At 41.3% G+C, this 22,544-nt stretch overlaps 2 protein-coding genes across 2 annotated transcripts in view; one reads left to right on the top strand and one right to left on the bottom strand.

Moving 5' to 3' along the window:
- T265_00049 (hypothetical protein) overlaps positions 1–22,544 on the top strand; it is a gene marked incomplete at both ends in the record, with an annotated part of 114,508 nt that overhangs the window by 51,463 nt on the left and 40,501 nt on the right. The window lies entirely within an intron of this gene.
- Positions 15,085–21,535, bottom strand: T265_12439 (hypothetical protein; the record flags this gene model as incomplete). Its single annotated transcript, XM_009163855.1, has 2 exons — positions 15,085–15,290; positions 21,297–21,535. 2 exons carry the CDS (start codon positions 21,504–21,506, stop codon positions 15,096–15,098), a joined length of 405 nt encoding a protein of 134 aa, XP_009162119.1.

Below are 22,544 nucleotides of genomic sequence, written 5' to 3'. Positions count from 1 at the left end.
AATTTGTCGCTGATCTCACCAAAACTCACAAATTTTGAGATACTCTAGACGAAAGTGAGATCACCACTGGCGATTTCCTCAGATTGTGGATAATACCCTCTTACCGAACGACCACTAATCATTAGTTTCGATCGGCTTCTGACAATATGTTAGAATTCCCTTCCTTATTGGAATAAGAACTCTGATTTCGAACTAAAAGTTGGCGCCGCAAGTTTGCGTTGGTGTCGGGTATACTAATTGACCGTATGTTTCAGTTTCTGGTTCGTCCGTCGAAATAAGCTACTAGATTGAACACTTTCTTGAACACTTCTCACAGTCAAGGAGGTATCGTCAGTGCGTGGTTGTGTGGATATCTCGCCCTTTTTTCCTTGCTTTTAGATAATATTTAAAAAGTAGCTAAAATCCACGTAGTAATTGGTTAGTTGGGGAATGTTTTTGGCATAACTTCATCGGTCCGTTTGGAACCCATGTTGCATCGTGCCCACATTCTCTAGCAGTCGCTAGTGCATACAAACAGGTGACCAACCAGTCTCGGTATAAATGCAAGTCACTCCAAAAACTATGCAGACACAAGCAGAAGGGCAAGAACTATCCAGTCGGCTTCACGCTAAAAATGTTTCCTTGTCCCCTTCAACCCGCCGGCCAGTTTTGGAGAAAAAGCCAACAATCAGACAATGCAAACTGTCGGTATTCCGCAGAATCGTCAATGATAAACGGCATTCTCCTCCAGGTTTCCTATATACCTTGCAGTTAACAGCCGAGTTTTTCTAAATATTAAATTTGACCCTGAGTGTTAGATTTATGGTGTGATATCAGCTTGTCAGTCTCATATATTGATTTAGTCCCCCTAAGCTGTAAATGAAGTGATTTCTAAGTTTCTTGATCCTCCAATATCCTAGTTTTTACACCCACATTGGGGTATTTGATAAAGCGTAACGCAAAACAACGCTTCTGCAGCCAATCATGATGATAGAGGACCTTACCGCGTCTTTGGAGGTACTTTGCATGCTTCTGCCTCTAAGTGAAGCACGGGAAAACGGTACCGCCCCTGACTACTTCATGGATAGACTCTTAAGTTCAAAATGTCCAGTGTCGTTTCTTAGACTGCAACTCAGGAGAAATTTGTGTGAATTCCGTCCCGGACAATCAGTCATTTTTGTGCCACCTAAACTTGCAGGAATCTGGATTTCTTGTATTTACCTTGTATCCTTGGGTTTCCAGCAGTGTGGCTTCATCCTTCTCCCTTTATTTTGTCGTCTGTGGGGTATTCTCTTCTTTTCGACCATATCGGTTGAATACAACTAGTCACTTTTAGAGTACCGGTATGTGCAGTTCAGGAAACTTCAAAGGAATATTTGATACTAGTGCTGGCACGGGTCACAACAACGAGGGCGAAAACGGAGACGGCGCCGATGAAACGAATAAGAGGTAGGTACAAGTTTTTGTGACCTGTGTTTGGATGTTATCCTCATTTGCTAGTTACCTTACTTCAGGATTTTTCATATCCAGTAAGTTTGAAATAATTCATATTTTTACTGGTCTTGGTTTTAAACAATAAACCATGGTGACCTTTTATGCGAACAAAGGTGTCTTTTTTATGGAGCAGTCACTTTCATTGACAGGACATTATAATATCCCTCACTAGTTGCACTTTGGTCTATAGCCAATCCAAATGGAGAATACCCCCAATAAAAGCCAAAGCATCCTTCTTCCTGAGGTATCTGTATTTTTTCTGGAGATTTCACGTAAAACTTGAGTGTTAAACTTGAGTGTTTCTCAAAAGTAAACATGCTTCAGACTCACTTCCGAATATTTTGGCACATTTCTCACATATTTGTAACACAGCTGCATCGAAAAAGACCAGTATATGAACCCGCTGCATGGCCCGAGTGCCGGTACTCAGTGGACGCAACTTTCTACGACAAATGTGGTCACACTTGCCAGCCATTTTTGCATCTGATCTAGCTTCGTTGTGGCTGGTGGCTACAACGAGTATCCGCGATTTGCATAGAAGTTGCATTTAGATTAGAACTACTCCTCATCGGCAGAAAAGTGCTGCTGCTTTCATTTGGAAAGCAGAAGTTCGATATTGTAGGTTGGCAGTTTCAGTTTAGCTGCATGGTTGTAACTGGCAAGGCAGTGACAGCACTGCATAACTACCACTCTAGTTATCCAAAAAATTCATTTCAGCCGAACCCTTTTCTCCTGCTGTCTAAGAATATTGAAATGATTTTCCATCCACGTCTTTACTCCTAAGTATGCGTCTAATATGACGTCAACAGACTTTTCTGTCTCTCTACAAATTTTACTTCAGTGAAACGTGCCAGACAGTATCAACACAGCGGTCAGTTACTTTGCTTTTAAGTGTCCTCCTGTGGTAGTAGATGTTCACTTAATTTCAAAGTCCCACTACAAAACGATTGGGTCATTCTAAAAGGCCTCTATTCAATCAAAGGCAAGAAAATTATGCCAGACCCATTCATTTGTTGAAGATAACATGTTACAATCCAACTCCACTCCAACTGAACCTCGCCAGCTACGTGAGAGTATGCGTGTTTTATGGGTACATAATAAAAGAGCTGAAAACAAGTGACGTTCGTTACTGAGCAGCGGCAAGTTCATCCGTCAATACCTGCGGTTGTCTTGCATTCACTGCTGTAGTTTTTCTGGTGTGTACACCGTTCGTCCCACATTCGAACATTATTCCAAGGGTAGGGTTTACGTCTGTCCTTGTGATGTATATATATATATATATATATATATATATATCACAATACATACGACATATATATCATATGTATGTGTGGGTTGCATAGAACTACTCATGAAGACGAAATTTTACTCGTAGTGCTCGGAATGACTTATGCTACTGTGTTTGCTTTTCTGTAGTCTGCAGAATATTGCGCGCTGACGTTTACAATCTTTAGCCCGCAGGCTTGATGTGAATGATTGAACATCTCATAGCGATCCGTTTCATCGCTACCGTAAACGCCTAGCACTAGGCCAATTCCCTCTACACAAGCTGACTTTATTCAGCTAGGATTTGGACAATTAAGATGTAGCTACCAGAGGATTATGCTAAATTCCAGCCGGATCTCTTGTTTCTGATACTTCCCAACTAAATTTTTACGTGAAAAACCTCATATTTCAGCTGAGGTGGTATTTTACTCATGTAACCTTAACTGTACGGTGGCTTTGGTATCGTACACTGTTGAAGACCACTAAAACAAGAGATCTAGCTGGTCTTCCATTAGTGCCACCCTTATTCGCCAGTGCGTGTGCACTTCCACCTACCTACAGAGAACAGACTGGAGAAACCTCAGTCACTACACCTACCCGATGAGCCCCAAGGAGGGTTAAGCCGGTGGTAGGCTCTCAGAGCGTTCTCAACTACCTCATACTCAATGTTTTGCCATTTGGTATTTCAGGTTCTAAAATTCATAGACGTGACAGATGTGAAACTAAACAAACAAAAAACTACCGGATATCTTTCAGAGGACTTCACTATCACGCTGGTGGTCTTCAGCAATGTCCTTATGATCTGGTCCCTCATTTTATGGGTGATAAATGTAGGAAAATTGTCCAAATTCCGCCTCTAGTCCACAACTGGCCTCCGGTACATGCTGTCCTAATGTGCATATGAGGTTAAAGATAAACAAAGCCGTTTAATTCGAGAATTGACTGTGTTCCTGAACCATGTCTATTCCCTGTGCCTTCAGTGGAGCAAAACCATAAATGATACCTACAACCACAATCGATGGCATCTTGTCCACTATCTACGCAATGGAACCTTGAAGCAGCCTGTGTGCTATGCATTCTGCTAAAAATATCAATACGGTGCCTCTTGTCAGGGAACCTATCGTGTATCAAGTCATGACAATTCTGGTGTGCAAACGAGATCAAAGCCGTTCTAAAAGCGCAGTCTCCATGGGATGTGCGCATTACTTTAATAAAAGGAGGTGCTCGAGCTTTCATGGTGAATTTCGTTGCATCAGCTTAAGTGAACTAATAGTAGAAAACATTTGGTAGTGTACTGAGATTTGGGAATCATCAAATGAGAATTTAATCTATACCGAAAAAGCCGAGAGTCGTTGTGTAGGTTATTTATCCAAATCGTGGATCACCAGCAGTGCCCACCTAACGAAACTCCAGGAAGTTTTGAGCCCGCGACTTCCATGTTAGTAGCTTGAACACTTAACCCTAGGGCCACGAACGATTGATCAGCGTTGGTATTAAAAAGTACTTTTTTGTCAGGGGAAACATTTTTTTAACAAAAACTGAAGTGGCATACACAATGAGACCGATAGAGTAGACGCAAGTCCATCTCAAATGCAAGCAAATGTCCACTGCTATTTCAACAAGCCGTCAAAGGAGAGGTCGTGCAAACTCTTAAATCCTGACCAATTGCATCAACGCATCGTCTCTGCTAGGTAAAATACAAACAAACAAAGGTGTACGATAAATCATGGGACAACCTGATTATTCATGAGTATTATTTTTCTGTCCGATGAATCTTCAATATCAACCGGGTACGCATCTTTCGTTACCAGATCATCTTCTGCGATGTACTGGCCTACCGATCGATCGACCGTAACAGAAATCGCCTAACTAGTGCCTGCTTCAAAACTAAAGCCGGTGACGCTCAAGATCGATACTAGTCATCTGTCTACGTGAGGCATAAAATACCCCAAACTACCAGCATGACAGAACAGCTCGTTCACGTGATCTGGGATGCAGCACACTTTTGCGTGGCACACAAACTTTCCACTTCGCCAAAGTCAGTCATTTATGTCCTAGAATGCAGCCTTCAGAAGCAACTAATGCGACTGAAAGTCCACTGCTATGAAGTTATTGTTGTATATTTCCAGTTCATTTGTCATTCTCCGTATGAAGCGGTTCGCAAAAATTCACTATTCCACAATTGTTAGGACCGGACGCGTCCACACTCCACCAGTGTGAACAAATTCTGCCCAAATGCAGTGATTTACTCTATGACATACCAGGCCCTTGGATGTATCATCATATGAATGAATGACCTACTGTGTACAAAGCTATGGCAAATATAGAACGATCACTCTAGATCACTGTACGATCACCAAATTTGTAAAAAAAAATGTGTGAACTTCCGAACAGCAGTTGGACTTACCACAATCAAATGGATCGGTGTAGAACCAACTCGTGCATACGATTAAATATGCGATTGACTTAGACGACTCAACCAATCAGAGGCGCAACGCCGTTCAAGTCGTTCACCACATCAGATAACGGGCGGCTGCCAATCTATTAAATCTACCTCACAAGGATGTGTGCAATCAGTGGTAGCCTAACATGGACAATTCCCGCGTATGATAAAACAGAGATGATACGTCGAAATCCGTAATCAGGCGTGGAAATGTTTCTTTCTTTAGCTAAGGCTAAACTCGTGTGTTCTTCAAATCTGAACTGTAAATGGGACCGAAAGTACAGGAATAAATACGTTATTTCTAATGCACGATGTATGCCCATGATGATCTGTCATCAGGTAGGCCCAGTACACGTTGTCAAGTCAGGAAGTAAAAACCAATGCGCTGATCATACGACGCTTTGAATTGTACCATCACCACCTGCGTTATCACAAACTTAATCATGAATCTGCGTTCAGTTCTAACGAAACTGAGGACATAGGATTTCACAGCTTGATTCGCACGAAATAAGGGAATAACAGATTAGCATGGCCCAGAAGCACTGATAGTGCATAGGCTGGGTAACTTCTAGAAAGTGTTATCCGGGAACATGCCTGAGTATAAATGAGAAGGCTTCAGGTAAACGATTTATTCAACGTTCCTCTGCTACAGTGTACAAAAAAATACATTCGTGGATTTTCATAGAGGAAACTACTCACAGCGTTGATCAAATCTCTTCGACAACCCACGATCAATTTCGTCCTTCTTGGGGCTCATCAGGTAAGCGCAGTTCCTGAGTTTCCGTCAACCTCATGTTCTACTTGGACCAAAATTGGACGGTTTCAGTTAGTTAATCTATGCTAAACAATCATGGCAGAATACCATACTGCTCACACACTAACCTAGAGTTCGCACTTCATCTGAAGTTCATGAGCTCGGCATTCCAGTTGAGTTGCAAAAAGGATGAAACAGGCGTACAGCTTTCTTCTGCTTTTCAACACCCACTGACTTGATTTGTGGGAGAAAACCACGATTGAAACTTTTGGGATCCCTTTGTTGTATGCGAACTTCAGGCAATCTGGTGTTGAGAAATAACCATGGGCAATTTTATTACAAACTGAAAGTAAGAGGACACAAACAACGGACAAGGAAGTCCGGCTCCAAAATAACCATACTGAAGAACATTCTTTCCAACAATGATGAGCTTGCTTCGGTCCCTCATCCCTGAGTGACTTAAGTGCCTGGAATGTGTCTACGGTCGAGTAATACTGGTTTTCCGCCTGTCGAAAAAGTTCTACGGCATTTTCGCTGCAGTAGCTCAAGCTTGCAGATAAACGTGATTGGTTTTTACTGGCCAAACCACCCAAAAATCCGTCATTACAACATTCGAAATTGGGAGATCTGTCGTTTTACTATGCCATCTATAAAAAGCACTAGGATGATCTACTCTGAAACAAGCCTAATACGTTGTATCGTCGAGATCATTATCACGCTCCTCTCAGATGGTTGTACAGTTTGCACTTAAATTTGGTGTCGCTTTTTGTTCCAGTGCGACGAAAATTAGCCAGTTCCGGAGGTTGGTGGCCCTAAGAAGCAGTTTGAAGGCCTTTGGTAGCCCACTGATGCCACTCTGTTTGTGAAGCGTTAAAGGTTACTCTAACGTCGTCATTGTCTTAAAGGTAAGTCATTGCCCAAATCAGCTTCTGTCACCACACAGGTGTGAGACAACTTAATTAATCTTAGAATTACGGCAAGTGGTCAAACGTTCACTTGATTTGTTTCCCCTAATTAAGATGTGAGCACTGTGTGTGAATGTGCTTCTGATTCACCAAACTTTGTCACATCTGTCGCATGTATCCGTGTGCACACTTCGGACATTGTCAGAGCAGGCTCATTGGATAGGCTGTTCTGATTCGAGAGCGATTTCTGTTACTTCTTTTGAAAATCAAAACCAATGCGGAATTCAAAAATAAACAATGGTTTTGAGATAGTTTTTACTTCTGCAACCAACGTTTGTAAAAAAAATTGTGGCACCTTATACGTGGGTTGAATAACACAAGCAAATTGCGTGGTTCTGAATTTTAAGGTTGAAGAGGGCATCAGATACCTTTGGAAATGCAGGCAGAAATAGGGTAGCATAAGCCATCCTGAGCACGAAGACATGTATCCGGATATTCGTTTAGATTAGTTTAAATAAAGGCGTTGATGTCATTCATTAATTCCTTCAAATCGAAGTCTGACAATAAACCTAACCAAACTGAATTACCGTTGCTATGCACTCGGAGCACATTCGTCACACACCTGTTCATGGGGAACAAGTTGGATTCAATGATGTATGACCGTTCACACTCAGACATTCTCCAGGGGTCACCGTAAACTGCTAAGAAGTGCCTATCCGCTAGATGCAGTTACTATACGTCGATGTTATAACAAGGGATCTACCGAACGTTCACCTTTAATGTCAAATGGGAAGTGTTCAGCAGTTTGATCCATATTCCACGACTGCCACCGATGCTCTGCAGTCCCTCCACACGGTGTCTCTCATTCAGGTTTTTCCGATGACATCATAGATGTCATAAATTTTATGGTTTATGGGTTGTGACAGTTCTTTTATTCGGTCACCATAATCTAGATGAAAAATGGTTATTCCGGATGCATTTTAAACTATCACAGTTTTTTAGTAGAGTCAGAAAAATAGCTGTTAGGTAAAAAGCGGGAAGTTCGTTTTGACAACAGCCGTTCCGGATGCAATTTGGATGACGCCCGTCTGGACTTTGAGATCTCCTTCCTTCAGCTTAAGGTTTCTTGCGGACGTTTTGGTTTTAACGGCAAGCGTCATGGAACTATTGTTGAAATTTACGCAAGTCTGGTTACGTGTTCCTTCAGTGAGACCGTATTTTGTTCCTGCATTACGTTTATGAACGAAGTTTCCTCAGTAGATTCTTCACGAGCAAGTGATTTTCACCTGCATTACGGTTAAAGACCAGTTTTTTGGGCTACTAATGTGTTGATGAGGCTTAGTTTTTTATTAGAAAAACAACCAATATGCGACAGCAAATGGGGCAACATCGTTGGTGAATCCCGTGTCAAGAACGTCCCAAACAGTCATAGCAACGAGGAAGAAGCTGAGGAATTTTAGAAGGAACAGGTAACGCCCTATACTCATCTGGCCTGTTCATAAATAAATCTAGTTGAGGCCACTCTACCGTGGGCCATTTTGGCTGGTCCGGTGGGAGTTTTTGGAGACTCAGTTCCCGCCAAATTAATCGGCTTTCTTGGAAGTAATTCTGTCTCTGATACGACCGCATGGCTATGCATCACCTGAGAAAAAAATATCATGTCATCTGTGGGAACCATCACCATTGTGAAACTCACCGTGAATTGTTCAGGANAAAATCTAGCTGAACCCTTATGACGTCGTTCCTTGAGCCCACAAACAGATTGGCCTTTTGCCGTTTTGGCATGATATCCGATTCATGACTTTTTCTTCTAGAATGTGAGAGGCGTTTTCAGCTACAGTCTATCTGATTTAATTATTTTTTACATCATTTTCAGCTTTGATGCACAAACCTCACATCTGTTACCTGATACTTTTATTCCAGCTTGTCAGGAGAGTATAACCGAATTGTGCGCATCCCGTGTCACATTTCTTTTTGCCGTCTTGCCGACAGCAACGCTGGGGACTCAATATTAAAAAATCTGTTTTAAGTCTTAATTTAAAAAGCTAGAGAACACCGGTAACTGTGTGGTAGGGCTCCGGGTTGCTGCCGCGATTGTTGCCGCTGTAATTAGATTAATAACTGCACTGCTGAAACGGCACGTAGATCGATCGTACACTGCATTTCTGCGGTGGGTGTGGCACTCGTGGAATGGAATGCACCCTAGGGTGCATTCCATTCCACGAGTGCCACACCCACCACAGAAAGGCAGTGTACGAATGTGAAGTGATTCGCTTTGGCAGATGAATCGGGACTACATCATCTGATCGAATGCTGGGTGGAAAATTCGCAAGCGACAGATTCGATAAACTGGGTTTGCAGTGCTCAGTGCCTCGAGTGGCTCAGATCAGGAAATTTCTGAACTCAATGCATTCCTCATAATTCGATGAGTGTTTATCAGAGGGTGAATCAGAAACACAGTAACTCAAGTAAAAGACACTTTTACATAATTTGACAAGGCAGCAAATGCTTTTTTAAAAATTTCATTCACTGTGGCCTCCTATTCTGGCATTAGAGCACCCCATCCCCCCCACGTGTTATGCATCACATAGTCAAGAGATTTAGCTGATATTCAGTTGAGCCTCATGTTGAAACCAAACTTGCGAAAATGCGTATTTTGTGAACACGGCAGAAGTTAAGCTAACCAAAGCCCATTAATTTAAAAATAGCCGAATACGTAAGTTTGAATATTTATTTTCTACTAGACTGGATTCTAGTAATCTAGTCCAAGAGAGTGAGCAATCTACTGGTTATTGTAGGGTGATAAATTTGTCGAAGAGACCCGTAATTGCGGAAAATCTTTACCCGTTAGAGCACGGGTTGAAGTTTGTAGTGAATGGAGGAGCTATGATACTAGAATTTTAGCCCGCATTTCAAATGCATTTTTAGTGGAATCGGAGAACAACATGCGTTGCTCGTATTCCTAGAATTCTAACACTCAGGGAGTCTAAATAATACGCCCGCTGAACAAAGACAATTAATCACCTTGAAACGGGTGGAAATTATCACATCACAGAGGACAGTAAGAGTGGAGCTCCCGCCGTTATGCAAAAGACTAAAAACCTAACTGATGGGTATTATGAACAAACTAACAACCAAACGATTACCTCAGTAATGAAAGTGAGTACGTTCAAAGTTGAGAAACAGTCAAACTGGGCGGTAAATCATATTGGAAAATTCAGACAATATCAGTTGTAGTGAACAGTGCAATACGACCGCTAATTAACATAGCACGTGTCTTTATGAGGCACCCAGTGAGTGGCAATACTTCACGGTAAAGCAGTCCACCCAGGTTCCCGGCAGACGACCCAAAACCAAAAGTGGCTAATCATCCATTAGCCCTTGAAATTCACTTTTTTGCTATTAAATAAGTAGTTGAGGTTTCTCCAGAGCTAGACGGGGTTTTCGTTAGTTTTGATGTCCAATAGATGTTTACATTTATTCCTAAATGGACGATCCAAGTGTCGATGCAAATGAAATTGTCGAGGACATTCAGAAACGCTTGAACCTCGGTCACTTTTGTCTCTCGTGCGGTTGTGTATGTTCAATAAAACATGTATATCTAGGACTTTAAACAGAAGGCCTTAGCCCGATTTTTGTATCTATCGAGAGTACCTGAAGTTTCCTGGGGGACACCTTTTTGGTAAGGCGTGGTAAAGTTATGGATTTCTACCGATTGCTTGAAATTTTCAGCATAGAGCTAGGTATACTGGCACACTGTCTTTTGGGCTGCATGATACACAAGACGAGGGATTTAAAACTACTGTTTACTAAAACCAACAGACTTGCCTGCTGTCTAAAACTTCCGAACGTATTATAATCTAGTGTAGTTTCATCATTCTTTAACCGAACACAAAAGATTGGACCAAAAGGCTTCACAAATCAAGGCAAAACAGTGGAGTTAATTAGGCCTCAGTTAAGCTCATTGCCGTCTCCATCATCAGGACACACCAAAGATTGGTTCGGAACAGTAGTCAGCACACACTAAACAACGATAAATGAGTTCCTTAGAAAGGTGTTAAATATGGCTAGCCCTGGTGTAGCATTCCAGAATTAAAGTTCAGTACAGTTGCATCAACTGAGTGTTTTCCGGTCGATAGGATTAAAATATTGTATACAGGAGGTATTGACTGTATGAGGTTTCCATGGAACAAGTAGCTAGAGAGCTGCACGTCACCGTTTGGGAACGAAAACATCTCGTAAACAGACAAATATCAGGCGGTGAAAACCTTCACAAACGCTGGCATAGGATAGGGGGCGTGACTCTGACGAATATATTGAGAGTGGTTTTAGACCAACCGAGTAGTTCTCAGTAAAATACCCAGGTCCTATCTAATCTCCAAAGTCCCAATCCAGTTACCCAAAAGGATCAACAAACTTTTTGAACAGCATCCAAGGGGAACATTCTTAAACCGAAAGAGGAAGAATTCAACTTGATAATATTTGCCCTCTAAGCTGTCGGATAAAATTTTAGTTATATACACTGACCAACAATACTTTCTGACTAACACGTAGCATTAATTAAATCTGCTAGGTTCAGGGGCTCTTGTCAACTGATTTTCCATCTGCCTTAAAACCCAGTCGGCCTGGTAACTTAATCATCTGATCTGATGAAGATTTTGTGTGAAAATATAAAAGGTGCCCAGCAATGCATCTGCCAACTGCTTACAAGACCCTTCTGAAGTGAAAACTCTCCCAGATGAATTGATCAGTCCTGTCTGTCCACGAACGCTGTCGCCCGCGACCTGTGTGATTGTGCTCAGTGCGACTCGTTTTCAAAATACATTCACTCGCACTACTCTTGTTATTCCTAAGTAGTTAATTATTTCCGTTGTTGTATGAGAGGGCATACGCAATAAACTTTCATTACAAAAAGAGACTACTCCCCGCTAGGTTCTCCATCGATAGAGGGTACTGTTTTGATTCTCCAAGAGTGTGAGCCCTCTCTAAAGGCCGCTTCTGAGGAATCGTTGTAATCTGTGGTGAATTTTCAAACTGTCGTAGTAAGATTTGCTAACGAAGATAGCATACCCTAATTTCGGTTTCGTTTCTTTGCATTCCTAGCCTAAACAGACGAAAGTGACGTTGGTTGAGGAGCTTGATAATGAGTCAGGTTATTAGTTGGTTTGTTACTTTCGTATGTTGTTGGTCAGGTGGCCATCGATCTGTTCCCCAAGCTTGCTGATTGGTTAGCAAACATATCGTCAGTAATCGTCATCGCGTTCACCAACAAGACCTTCCTGACTGGCAATGAGGTGCTTGCGAATGTGGTTGTTAATTTTGGTGAGCATATGAGCAGCCACCCATTACGAATAAAACCGTTTTACTTGGTTTATGTCAGTATAAGCAGCCTTGGTATAAAATTACATGTTACTGTGCACATGCTTTACCCACTGCGTATATGCCTTCAGTCGGTCAACCGCTGTTGACCGCTATATCTGTTTTGGATACTAGTAAACCATATATGATTGTCTAACTTTCCGGATCTGTTCACTAACGGAGAGTCCCTCTTGGAGAAAAAATGATATTATACGGTTCCACACTGGTGCTGATAGCTAAGTGGAATGTTTCCAAGCACGGCCTGCTCTCTACTATAGAAGTATCTAGTCCATTTCTGATACAAATAACTTCGCTTGATTAGTCAGGGTGCTGGTCAATGGCAGTAAAGTGATCTTTGGAAATTTGCCGCTTCTAAAAGAATACAGACCCAGAAATGCCGTTGAACCTCTCTAGTGTGATACTTTGTAAGTATCGGGTTCATTCCACTGCATTCAGTGCCAGCTGTTTCGCATTGCCAAGTCAGTCTAACCTATCTCAAAGTTACAGTGCCGTGGGTCATGGCGACCTCTCAGTATGGCGATGGGCCACACTCAAATTCCACGTGCTGGGATCACTGTTTTGCTCCATTGCTTTTAGGCGGAATTCCACACGGATGCCACTTTACAGCTCACAGTTAGGATCTGCTACGGCCCAAAAGCTTATCGCAAACAAGATTGGCCAAACGTTCGGACCGATTACCGGTCCGGTATCAAGACGAGCTCTGACTGGTCGAAAGTCAATCATGACTCAGTATTGGCCGAAAGCCGGTTTCCAATGTCATATCCAGAAAACGTCATAATTTCCATTTTTGTTGCCGGTTACACCATATATGCGACGGGCTATAGGACTGTTCTTGACTCGGCTTTAGGCGTTAATATACTTTGCGCAACTTTGTTGGTTGTTTTGAGAGGAATGCTAGCTTGGGAAGCTCATATCGATTGCTAAGCTGAAGAAAATACTGTAATTACAATTGCTGAACATCGAGATCTCAAGCAACATAAACAAACTCGTTGTTGCTCTCAGCCTTGACGCTAGCCCAGCTATTGATTCGACGTTCACGAACCAAAAGTGGTCTCCTCCAATAACGAGAAAAATCCTAATGGTTGCGGTAAAGAAGTAAAAGCTTTTTGATCATTGGTCAGCAACTTTGGAACCAGAAAAATTCAGTGGCGCGACCTCATCAGCATGGTGAGAATGCACTTCAATAATTAAACATGCAGGTTTCAGCACTAGGGGGGACTTAACCCTGGAAACAGCATTTGAGGAAATTCTCGCCGTTACTTCCAAATCTGTTAGGATGGAGCAAGCAAGCCGATTTTCAGATTAGTGGAAGATTCAGAGACGTTTTAGATCAGGACTTTCCCAGCAACCCAAAATTGGAGGTTGTAGTTACTATTTTTCTTACAAAGTTCGTATGTTCGCTCTTGCTCCTCAGCTCTGTCCCCACACATCAAAAGGCTGTGAAGCAAGTCTGCTTATATAGTTTAGAAATCTTGTAGCCTTGTGTAGAGGCTGTTCTACGAAATTCCTGTGAAACGAAAAAGTGCGTCCAACCACTAAGGCGACGATACTGACACATCGGTTTTACTTGAAGAGAAAATCTCTTTGCATTGATTGCCATTGATTGCTAACGTTAACTTTAATTGCGCTTATTTTCCTACAACTCCATTTTTTTCAAAGAAACGTAGATGACCAACAAATTTGGTTCTAGTGCATCGAACCAATTTGTTTCCATCGATATTGAGGAAGACAGTGGGTAGACTGTATGTCCACTACCGAAGAAAGGGAACTAAACTCACTAGGCCGATGTAAATTTCGAATTCACAGCCCAATCGGTCGCTCATATTCTAATAAAATACGATATGGTTGCTCATTACTCTGCTTGATACAGCATGCGTGCGGTAAACCTGAATTTTCTCTGTTTAAAACCCAATTATCTACCTGCGAATTTTCGGGTTTTGGCGAATTCGCGTCCACATCGTTCTTGTTTCAACCGTCCACCGCCTTCTTCAATACAATAATACATGTAGCATATCGAAATCTTGAAGGATTACTGTTGAGGCTAGCACAGTTGGAGGTTAATGTTGGAAGCGAAAATCTATTGAGTGTTCGTATTAAAAATAATCGAGTCGTAAAACCATAACGGGCAGATCACCTATGTTGCTGTGCACATTTTTGACCACATAGTGCGCGCATTGTATTGATCCTTATTTGAAATAGTTCTTGTTATGAAAAATTGACGGGTAAAAACAACCAGACGGATATCATCCATCAAATGTGCAAGCCAAAAAGTATACCGAGAAGATGAAGGATGGTACTCTTTCTAAGAAAGGCTTCTCCGAGGAAATGGCGCCTCATGGAGTGTCCACAAAATTGTCTTCTGTCGTATATGTATAGTTTTCCTCATAGGACACGCTATCCGTAATCAATCAGTCGTCAGTTAGACAGAGTTCCAGAGGTTTCACCAAACTTATGATCTGCTTGAACACACCAAACTGTGCGTAATTGATGAAATACACACGGTTGCAAATGGCACTGGTGTTTACGAGATATTCTTCTAGTGAATTCTCTGCAAGAAAGCCATCCCATGCGTTATCTGGCGCCACGTTTGGGATAAGTTTGTCCAAAAAGGAATCTTGAAACCGGCGGAGACGTTATCTTAATTTCAGAAGCCATGTTTCAGCATCAGTGAGGGCTGCTATAAATATATATATAGTCTTTAAACGGATATATCCTCCTGCATGCATTATTACGGATCCTGTTAGTAACTCAGTTATCTAGCCAGTCAAAACTCTTCTGCAGTAACAAACTTATCGTTTTGTTGGCCGCACCAAACGCCACTTTAGTACTCCCACTAAACTTGCATGAAAACAACCTATGATTCTCGACTTTGTCTTTATTTCCTATCAATCAAAACTTTATACACGGCAACAAAATGATCGTAACCGGAGCGAATGGTTAGTCTCAAATGGCGCATGTTCTGCTCATTCACCCGAACTTCTGTGATTTGCAGGTGGCCATCCGTATAAGGTATGGTCAGTTCTGATTTGAGGTCGAACTCTTCTGGATCCGGATTTGAGCTGACTTCAACCTTGTGGAAACAAAAAAGCACAATGCTAAAATGAACCCAGCGGTTGCATGTTAGAACGCAAAAAAAATTTATCTCGGGAGATATTTACTCATTCTAAATGAAACGTCGCAGATGTTACTTCCTTATAAGGAGTAGTTCATAAATTAGATGCTCAGAGTAGAAAGTTGAACCACTAAATACACAGTATCTTGATGATTTATCTAACTGGAAGAAAAAGTTGTGTACGGCTTCAAAGATAAAACAAAAGCACTGAAACAGGCGCACTAGATGAATGACAATTTATGAGTCACTCAAAGCAATATTACTACAATTTACGTCAAAAATGTTCAAACAAGTCAGTTTCTTTGGACGTTTATGACAAATTACTCTCCAACCAGAAAGGAATCCATGCCATAAGTTGCCTCTATCAAAAAGAATGTTCTTGATACCAAAAATTCGCACATTCTTATTTTCAAAAGCGACCACTTCCTGATTACTATGCCGGCATCTCATGTTCTTCCTTTAGAACTGGCCGGAATATTCCCGGCTTTGCACTGTCTATAAGGATAATGTAGCATACGCCATACGGCTAACAAATTTCAACTTGAATTTTATCTCGCAAGTCAGATCAATGCATACTAAAGGTCCTATACGTATAGAGAAGCTGCTTCATCCCCGTTGGGAATCATCGTAGATTGTACCGTTCGGCCACGAGCGGCTGATCAGCAGTGTGATCAACTCACTGCCATCAATCCGCCAGTCACGCAATTTGCAACCCTTGGTCACGTGTTGGCTGTCCCAGTAATAACAAATTCCCAGTAGAAAGACTCGTGCAAATTCTGAGGTACAATCCGTCCTGGGCAGATTACTTAAGGCCTCATGGTAGCGCGGTGAAACTTTGAAATTATGTTCAGTTGCCAAATGACGATTACAACTTGACTTCTAAGTAAAATAAAACGTGGAAAAGCCGTTTCTCATCCTGATTCACAGCCTGCACAGATTTTTGGTGGAAAATTGGTTGGAAGTATGTTGAAGTACCGTTGGTTTGTGTGCTTCACTTGGTTGCAGGCTTGGTGGCCGCTGACCTGATCACCAAACTGGGTAATCTTTTCTCAAAAGTTTTGTTCTCAATATTGAAGACATATTCAATCCGCAATTGGTTAGGTGCTTCCATCCTACTTGTCCGCAAGTAAGTAACTTTCAAGGATTACTTTTACTTAATGAGTGGCTGATGGGGGTAATTTTCTGGTCCACTCACGATTTGTTTGTGCTAGTATACCGGCTTTGCTCCGGTGGAACTCATGTCCCTCCTGATCGTTGTGCACGAGGGCAAATAAGGACTCACCGTGAGATTTGACAGCCAGTTTTTGTTAATGAGGTCTACTGGAAAGCCTCATTTTTTGGTCCATATAGTGTGCCCCAGTTCTTAAATTTAAGGTTGTAAATAACAATATTCCTCACCACTGAATCCAGTATTTCATTCGGTTTTAACGTTGGCTCCACAAGGTATATTTAGACTTGAAGGCCATGGCTTATCATACTGTCCTGCTAGTCTTGTTCATGATCGTGAAACTGTGGTTCGTTTCCCTTCTTCCTGGTTTGTAGGACCGACCACAGTGCTTTATTGAGCTTCTCAAAATGAGTTTTCTCAGTCACCTACTTCTTTAAAAACTTGTACGAGTGGTTTACTTCTTTAATCTTTGGACTCTGAAGTAATGAAACGTGTCTTGGTTCGCTCCAAAGGTATGTAAATGTAGCTAGATTTGTGGTAATTTTGTTGGTCACTGTAGTAGCTCAGAACGTGATCCGTATTTCTCTGGAAATCAGTTTGCATTTGACCGACTAGCCTTCTAGTGGTGGGTATGTCCGACAATGAATGGTCAATCAGGATAAAGAAACCTGCTTGACAGTAACGGGATTAGTAATTCCGCATTAACTCGAGATGGTGATAGAACGAAGCGTTTATCGTCCAAGAAAGAAGTCTCACCTAAAGACCAAATTTTCAAGTCTGAATAGGAATAAGGAAGACACATCAAAACAGAGTTTGAGCGAAGCATCTCTACAGTCGGTAGCTCAAAGATACATGACAAGGCGTACTCGGAAAAGTACAGCTTTAAATTTAAACACTGCGCGATCATGTTGCACTTGACCAGCCTGGATGCACCAAGGATTTGGTTTGACTTTATGAAAACTTTAAAAAACTTCATCAGCATGCCGCTCCAGCAATTACAGATAGAGGGTAATAAAAAACAATATTTTTTCAATGTAACGAAGCACGGGTTGTGTAGTGGTTGACCTTCGTTTAAAAATAATGCACTATAACACAGCTTCGGTCATATAATGCTTAGTAAAATAAGACCTGTTTGAAATTACTCATATGACTCGCAGATCAAAAACAGCGTAACTGAGAAATCATCATGAACCACACAATTCAGATTAGGCACTCAGAATCCGGCATCACAAGTCACTGGCCTGCGTCTAAAAGGTAACTTGAATGAGCTGTGAATCCGTGTTACCCACGAGCCACTCCGTTGGTACAACTTACCCCAGGAGAGGCTTCATGAATTTTTAGAAAATTTGTGTGAATGGTCAATATAACGCCAACAAAGCCGCCAGTTTCTCCGTGGAATTATATGGTATTCTTGTGAGTTGTGATATCAAATCGATGAAAGAAATGTTCCGAAGGTGACTGTGCAAAACAGCCATCTACTCTAGGTCACAGACTAACTTGGACAAAACGTTGGAGATTTAAAAGGATGCTGTTGTTTACCGAAGGTGACTGTGCAAAACAGCCATCTACTGTAGGTCACAGGCTAACTTGGACAAAACGTTGGAGAGCGTAAAAGGATGCCTGTTGTTTACTCCACGTTTACCCCGTGCTTTATGCTCATGGACAGTAATTAGCAGTGTGAATCCCAATGTCTTCGGTTTTAGAAAATATCTTCGCGAAAAACTTCAAACATAAACGTACCCAATAAAAACATTTTCCAATAAGGTAAACGAGAGTTCGCCCATAATTAAAAGTGGTGAGGTCAGGAAATCTTATAGTTACCCTGATAACCTAAATCCCATATCAGATATAGTGTAGCGGTAGCGCCAACCTCGGTCACACTATGCTTCCTGGACTTATGACACAGGTCTGTGAGAAAGTAAAAACCATGGTGTACCAGAAGCCAACTGACATTTCAACGATTCTGAATTGTTTGTCGACCCATCCCAGTATCGTCCAGTCAATGTTTAGCCTAGTATAAGCCCCATGCACAGAAGCAGTTGATTCAATAACGGTCCAAATTAAAATGAAAGACAAAATTTGATATAGTGAATATCTAGCTAGTTTGCATAAGTATCAGCCAAGAATAGTATTTGTACTTGTGTTGTGACCAAAACCAAAACTGACTGAAGCTGCTAATATGCCATATAAACCGGTGAGACCCAAATTCATTGGAATGTTCCCGAACAATCCTAACGTAACGCTATGTGCCTAGTATAATTAAAAGATCGCCTCCTAGTTGGTTAAACTAGGGACTGTAATCAAATGTAGCAACCAAAGTAAGGCCTTTATGGGACAGAAGGCTAGTTATATTTCAGGAATCGGTGAGTACAACAGAAAAGTAAACAACACCATAAAAAACAGATAAATATTAAGCTGAAAGACATCAATGGCTGGACGAGCACTAAGCATGGGAAATAAAATGAATTTAGAAAATGTTGCATTTTTATACGGAGACTACTGATTACACGAGACTAACTGTTAGCCCAGGTGGCAGAAATTGCCATGCATTCGATTGTTAATAGAATTAAATGTTTATATCTAAATTACACAGCTCAAGCCAACCAAACGTCTATATAAACTCGCTCCATTGACCAAATCGTCGTCGCACTTACTAACCCACAGATACCAACAAAATCCGTCAGTGGCACGCAAGAGGACTCACGAACTAAAGCAACTTGAACTGGAAGATCAATGATACAAACTCGATCAAACTATTCTGAACCTCTACAACCCATTGGCTGTAAGCTTTGGGAATTATTGCCAACGGACAAGGTCTTTTGATTGATATGTTAATTGATATGGTGTGTTAGTTGAAATAGATCTTTCTTGTTGATATCCCGTCTGCCTTTAACCTCCATCAAATTAGTATCTTACGCACCTCACCCAAAGTAGCTTTTTTATTCAGAATCGAAATTCTGTCCAGCTACATGTATATCAGTTTTCTAGCAAACCCTTCTCAGTCGTTTCCGGACTTTTTCACGTTGAACGATTAAGGTTCGTTGTTCGATGATTTACTCGCCAATCTTCGTTCAACATACGTAAGTGGGTGTCTATACCTTGATTACGGGATGATGAACAGTTTGTGCTTCTCCTGTCTGGTTTACTGGGGCCCGGACAAGTTTCGTCACGTTTCAAGTTATGGAAGAATTGATTTGGGCTGATTCTAATGAACCATTTTCTAACTTGAAACCTGCATTTACTTTCATTGCCTAGTAGTAAGCCTGAACAAACACCAGTAAATCAGTATATTGTTCTTTAATAAAGACAAATTGATCGATAAGAACCAATTTTCGTTCACAGAACGGTCATAGCTCCGCTTCTTTTACATTGATCCAGCTGAGTTAGGCTTTATTTATATATTTTTTTGGCTAGTTATAGGATTACTAGCCCACTTTTCATTGTTTGAGGTATGATTTTATCATGTTCATTTCTAAAATACTGGATGAAGAGAAAATTTTATCACAAATACTATGTGATCCTTTTTGGAGGAATTATGTAAAAAAAACTGCCTGTTTTTTCACTATAACTTCATTTTGACCCCTCCTTTGTGTACCTAATAAGTACTGCAGTTCATTGAAGTCAGTCCTTTTTCATCCTCACTTGAGTGACCCGGAGAACACGTAAACTCACTAAACCCAACGTAATTCTGTCTTAGGGGATTAGTTAGAAATTAGTTGTTCTGTTGAGCTATTTTCATCAAAATCTAATAATCAAGCTTTATATATTAGCCACAATTAATGTGTTCTGGCTTATACCGCAAGCTTATCGGCAGGCAGTACAACACAGTCTGTTGTGCACAGCTTAGCCTACTCTGAATAAGAATCGGGGCAACATTTGGGCACTCTGAAGCACTGTGGTAAAGCTACTGGTGAGGGAAAAATAAAGCTGATCCTCCTGAGGTCTTGTTGATGGTCACAAATTTTTTACTCTGCACCTCGGCACGTTTCCCCCGGAAAACGGTCTGCCCAAAAGAATCAAGACAACATTTGGGCAGACCATTTTTCGGGGGAAACGTGCCGAGGTGCAGAGTAAAAAATTTGTGACCATCAACAAGACCTCAGGAGGATCAGCTTTATTTTTCCCTCACCAGTAGCTTTACCACAGTGCTTCAGAGTGCCCAAATGTTGCCCCGATTCTTAAGGCAGTGAAGCATTGGTGTTGAAGGCTGATGTCATGCTGTCGATGATGATGATGTCCCGATTCTAGACATGATTATCCATTCTTTCCACATCCTGATGGAAGTAAAATAAGCCGCTAAATATAAGAATGCCCCTCGTTTGAGTTGCTAGCAACTATGCCCCGGACAGCTCCGAAAACGATGAGAAACTAGTCACTATTTCCAAGCTCCAATGCAAAAGATTTCTGTATTACTGAGGCATTGAGTGCGAGTGCACTTAAAGTGATTCAAAAGCACACCAGTGAATGGACTATATCCAACGACCTCTCGAGTCCCATGTGGGTACCAAATTAAGTGAGACACCGAGGACGCTTACTTCTTGTCATTCTTGTGCAGTTCAGCTATGAACTTTACTAGCCACCCAAATGACAAACTTTCTATTGTCAGCGCATTATATACCACCCGGGTGTATTTTACGGTGCGTCAGAGCTTAATATCCAAAAAACTTCCCTATAGCTTAAGATTGCTATTCTATGCCCCAAAGCCCTAGTCTGAAATAACCCTGTTTTACGGAAATAAGTGACTCCAAACTTTTCAAAGTACGCTTGAAAGGTTTGCCATTAGACCAACTACTTACCCACATGTTTTTGATGCAACTTGATATGACAGTCACATTTCCAACCTTGGTATTTTCAGTCAGCGAGAGCACAAGCATTTGTGGAAACATCCCAGTAGTTATCCAAAACGACTTGTCATCGCTATCTAACACATTTTCTGGAGGATGTTGTTCATCTAGGGACGTAGCCAGCTTTACAAACTTATCTGCATGTGAAGAGGAACTCAACATTTTCAACGCAGCCCAATGGCATGAAGCTGAAAAAAATTGAAACTAGATATAAAACAAGACACCGCAGTTTAATTAGTGGGGACAGAAATCCAGAGCAGACAAGTTCATTATGATCCACTGCCCCGGACAAAACCGAGTGAACAAAAGCTAGTGGATAACACAAGCATTCCCTAAGACAAAATTTATATTTCGTATCGCAATTTTCCCCTCAGTAATTCCGACGACATCGGACTTCAGCAGTGAAAAGATGCCCAATGCGAGAAATCACCCATCTTTTATTGTTTTGGACGTTTTTAATCTAAATTATTCTCTTTATTGCACTGGGCACCCTATTTCATGTAACAACCACACACAAAGTCAAAAACAACTGCTATTCTTAGCATGAATCCATTTTTATTCCGATCAGTGTTCAAAGATTGTCATCTTCCACTAGCCACGGAATTGGGGATGTATGTGCTGATATGGTGAAAATAGGAGCTTGTTAAAAAACGTGCGTTTGTAACAGTACTAAGACCACCAGGCACAGAAACTGTGATAGTATCACTAAAAAGCAAGCTCTTTTTAAGCTTTTTTGGTATTCTGACATTCTGGCGCTGACAACTACCATGTAATTGCAGCATCATCCTTTTGGATCATTTTGGCTCCCAAGGCCGAAATAGCGCAGTCCCTCAGTAAACTGATATGGTAGTTGAGAGTTGCTTATGTCTGTATACGCTTGCTTTGCGTAAAGCCTATTAGTATGGTGAACGAAAATGTAGCAGCTAGACCAAACATGCCGTTAATGCAATGTTACTCTAAAATGAACTGGATCTAACAGAAATGATTAGCGACATTTGCGGGCCTCATGCACTTGCCTGGTACAGAAAAGAGTGAAGAGAGATTATGATGAGGGATTCAAATAAACTCTGGCTGTCAGCGATGAACTCTAGTTCCGGAAGATTATTTTGGACACCGCAAATGATGAACTTTTGTAGTGTGCAAGATTTTCTGTAGACCCAACGCCGTCATCATGCAGTACAAATTACAAAACTGTGATTA

Source organism: Opisthorchis viverrini (assembly GCF_000715545.1).
Source record: "Opisthorchis viverrini unplaced genomic scaffold opera_v5_1, whole genome shotgun sequence".
NCBI classification, from domain to species: Eukaryota; Metazoa; Platyhelminthes; class Trematoda; order Opisthorchiida; family Opisthorchiidae; genus Opisthorchis; species Opisthorchis viverrini.
This window is presented reverse-complemented; position numbering and strand designations above follow the sequence as displayed.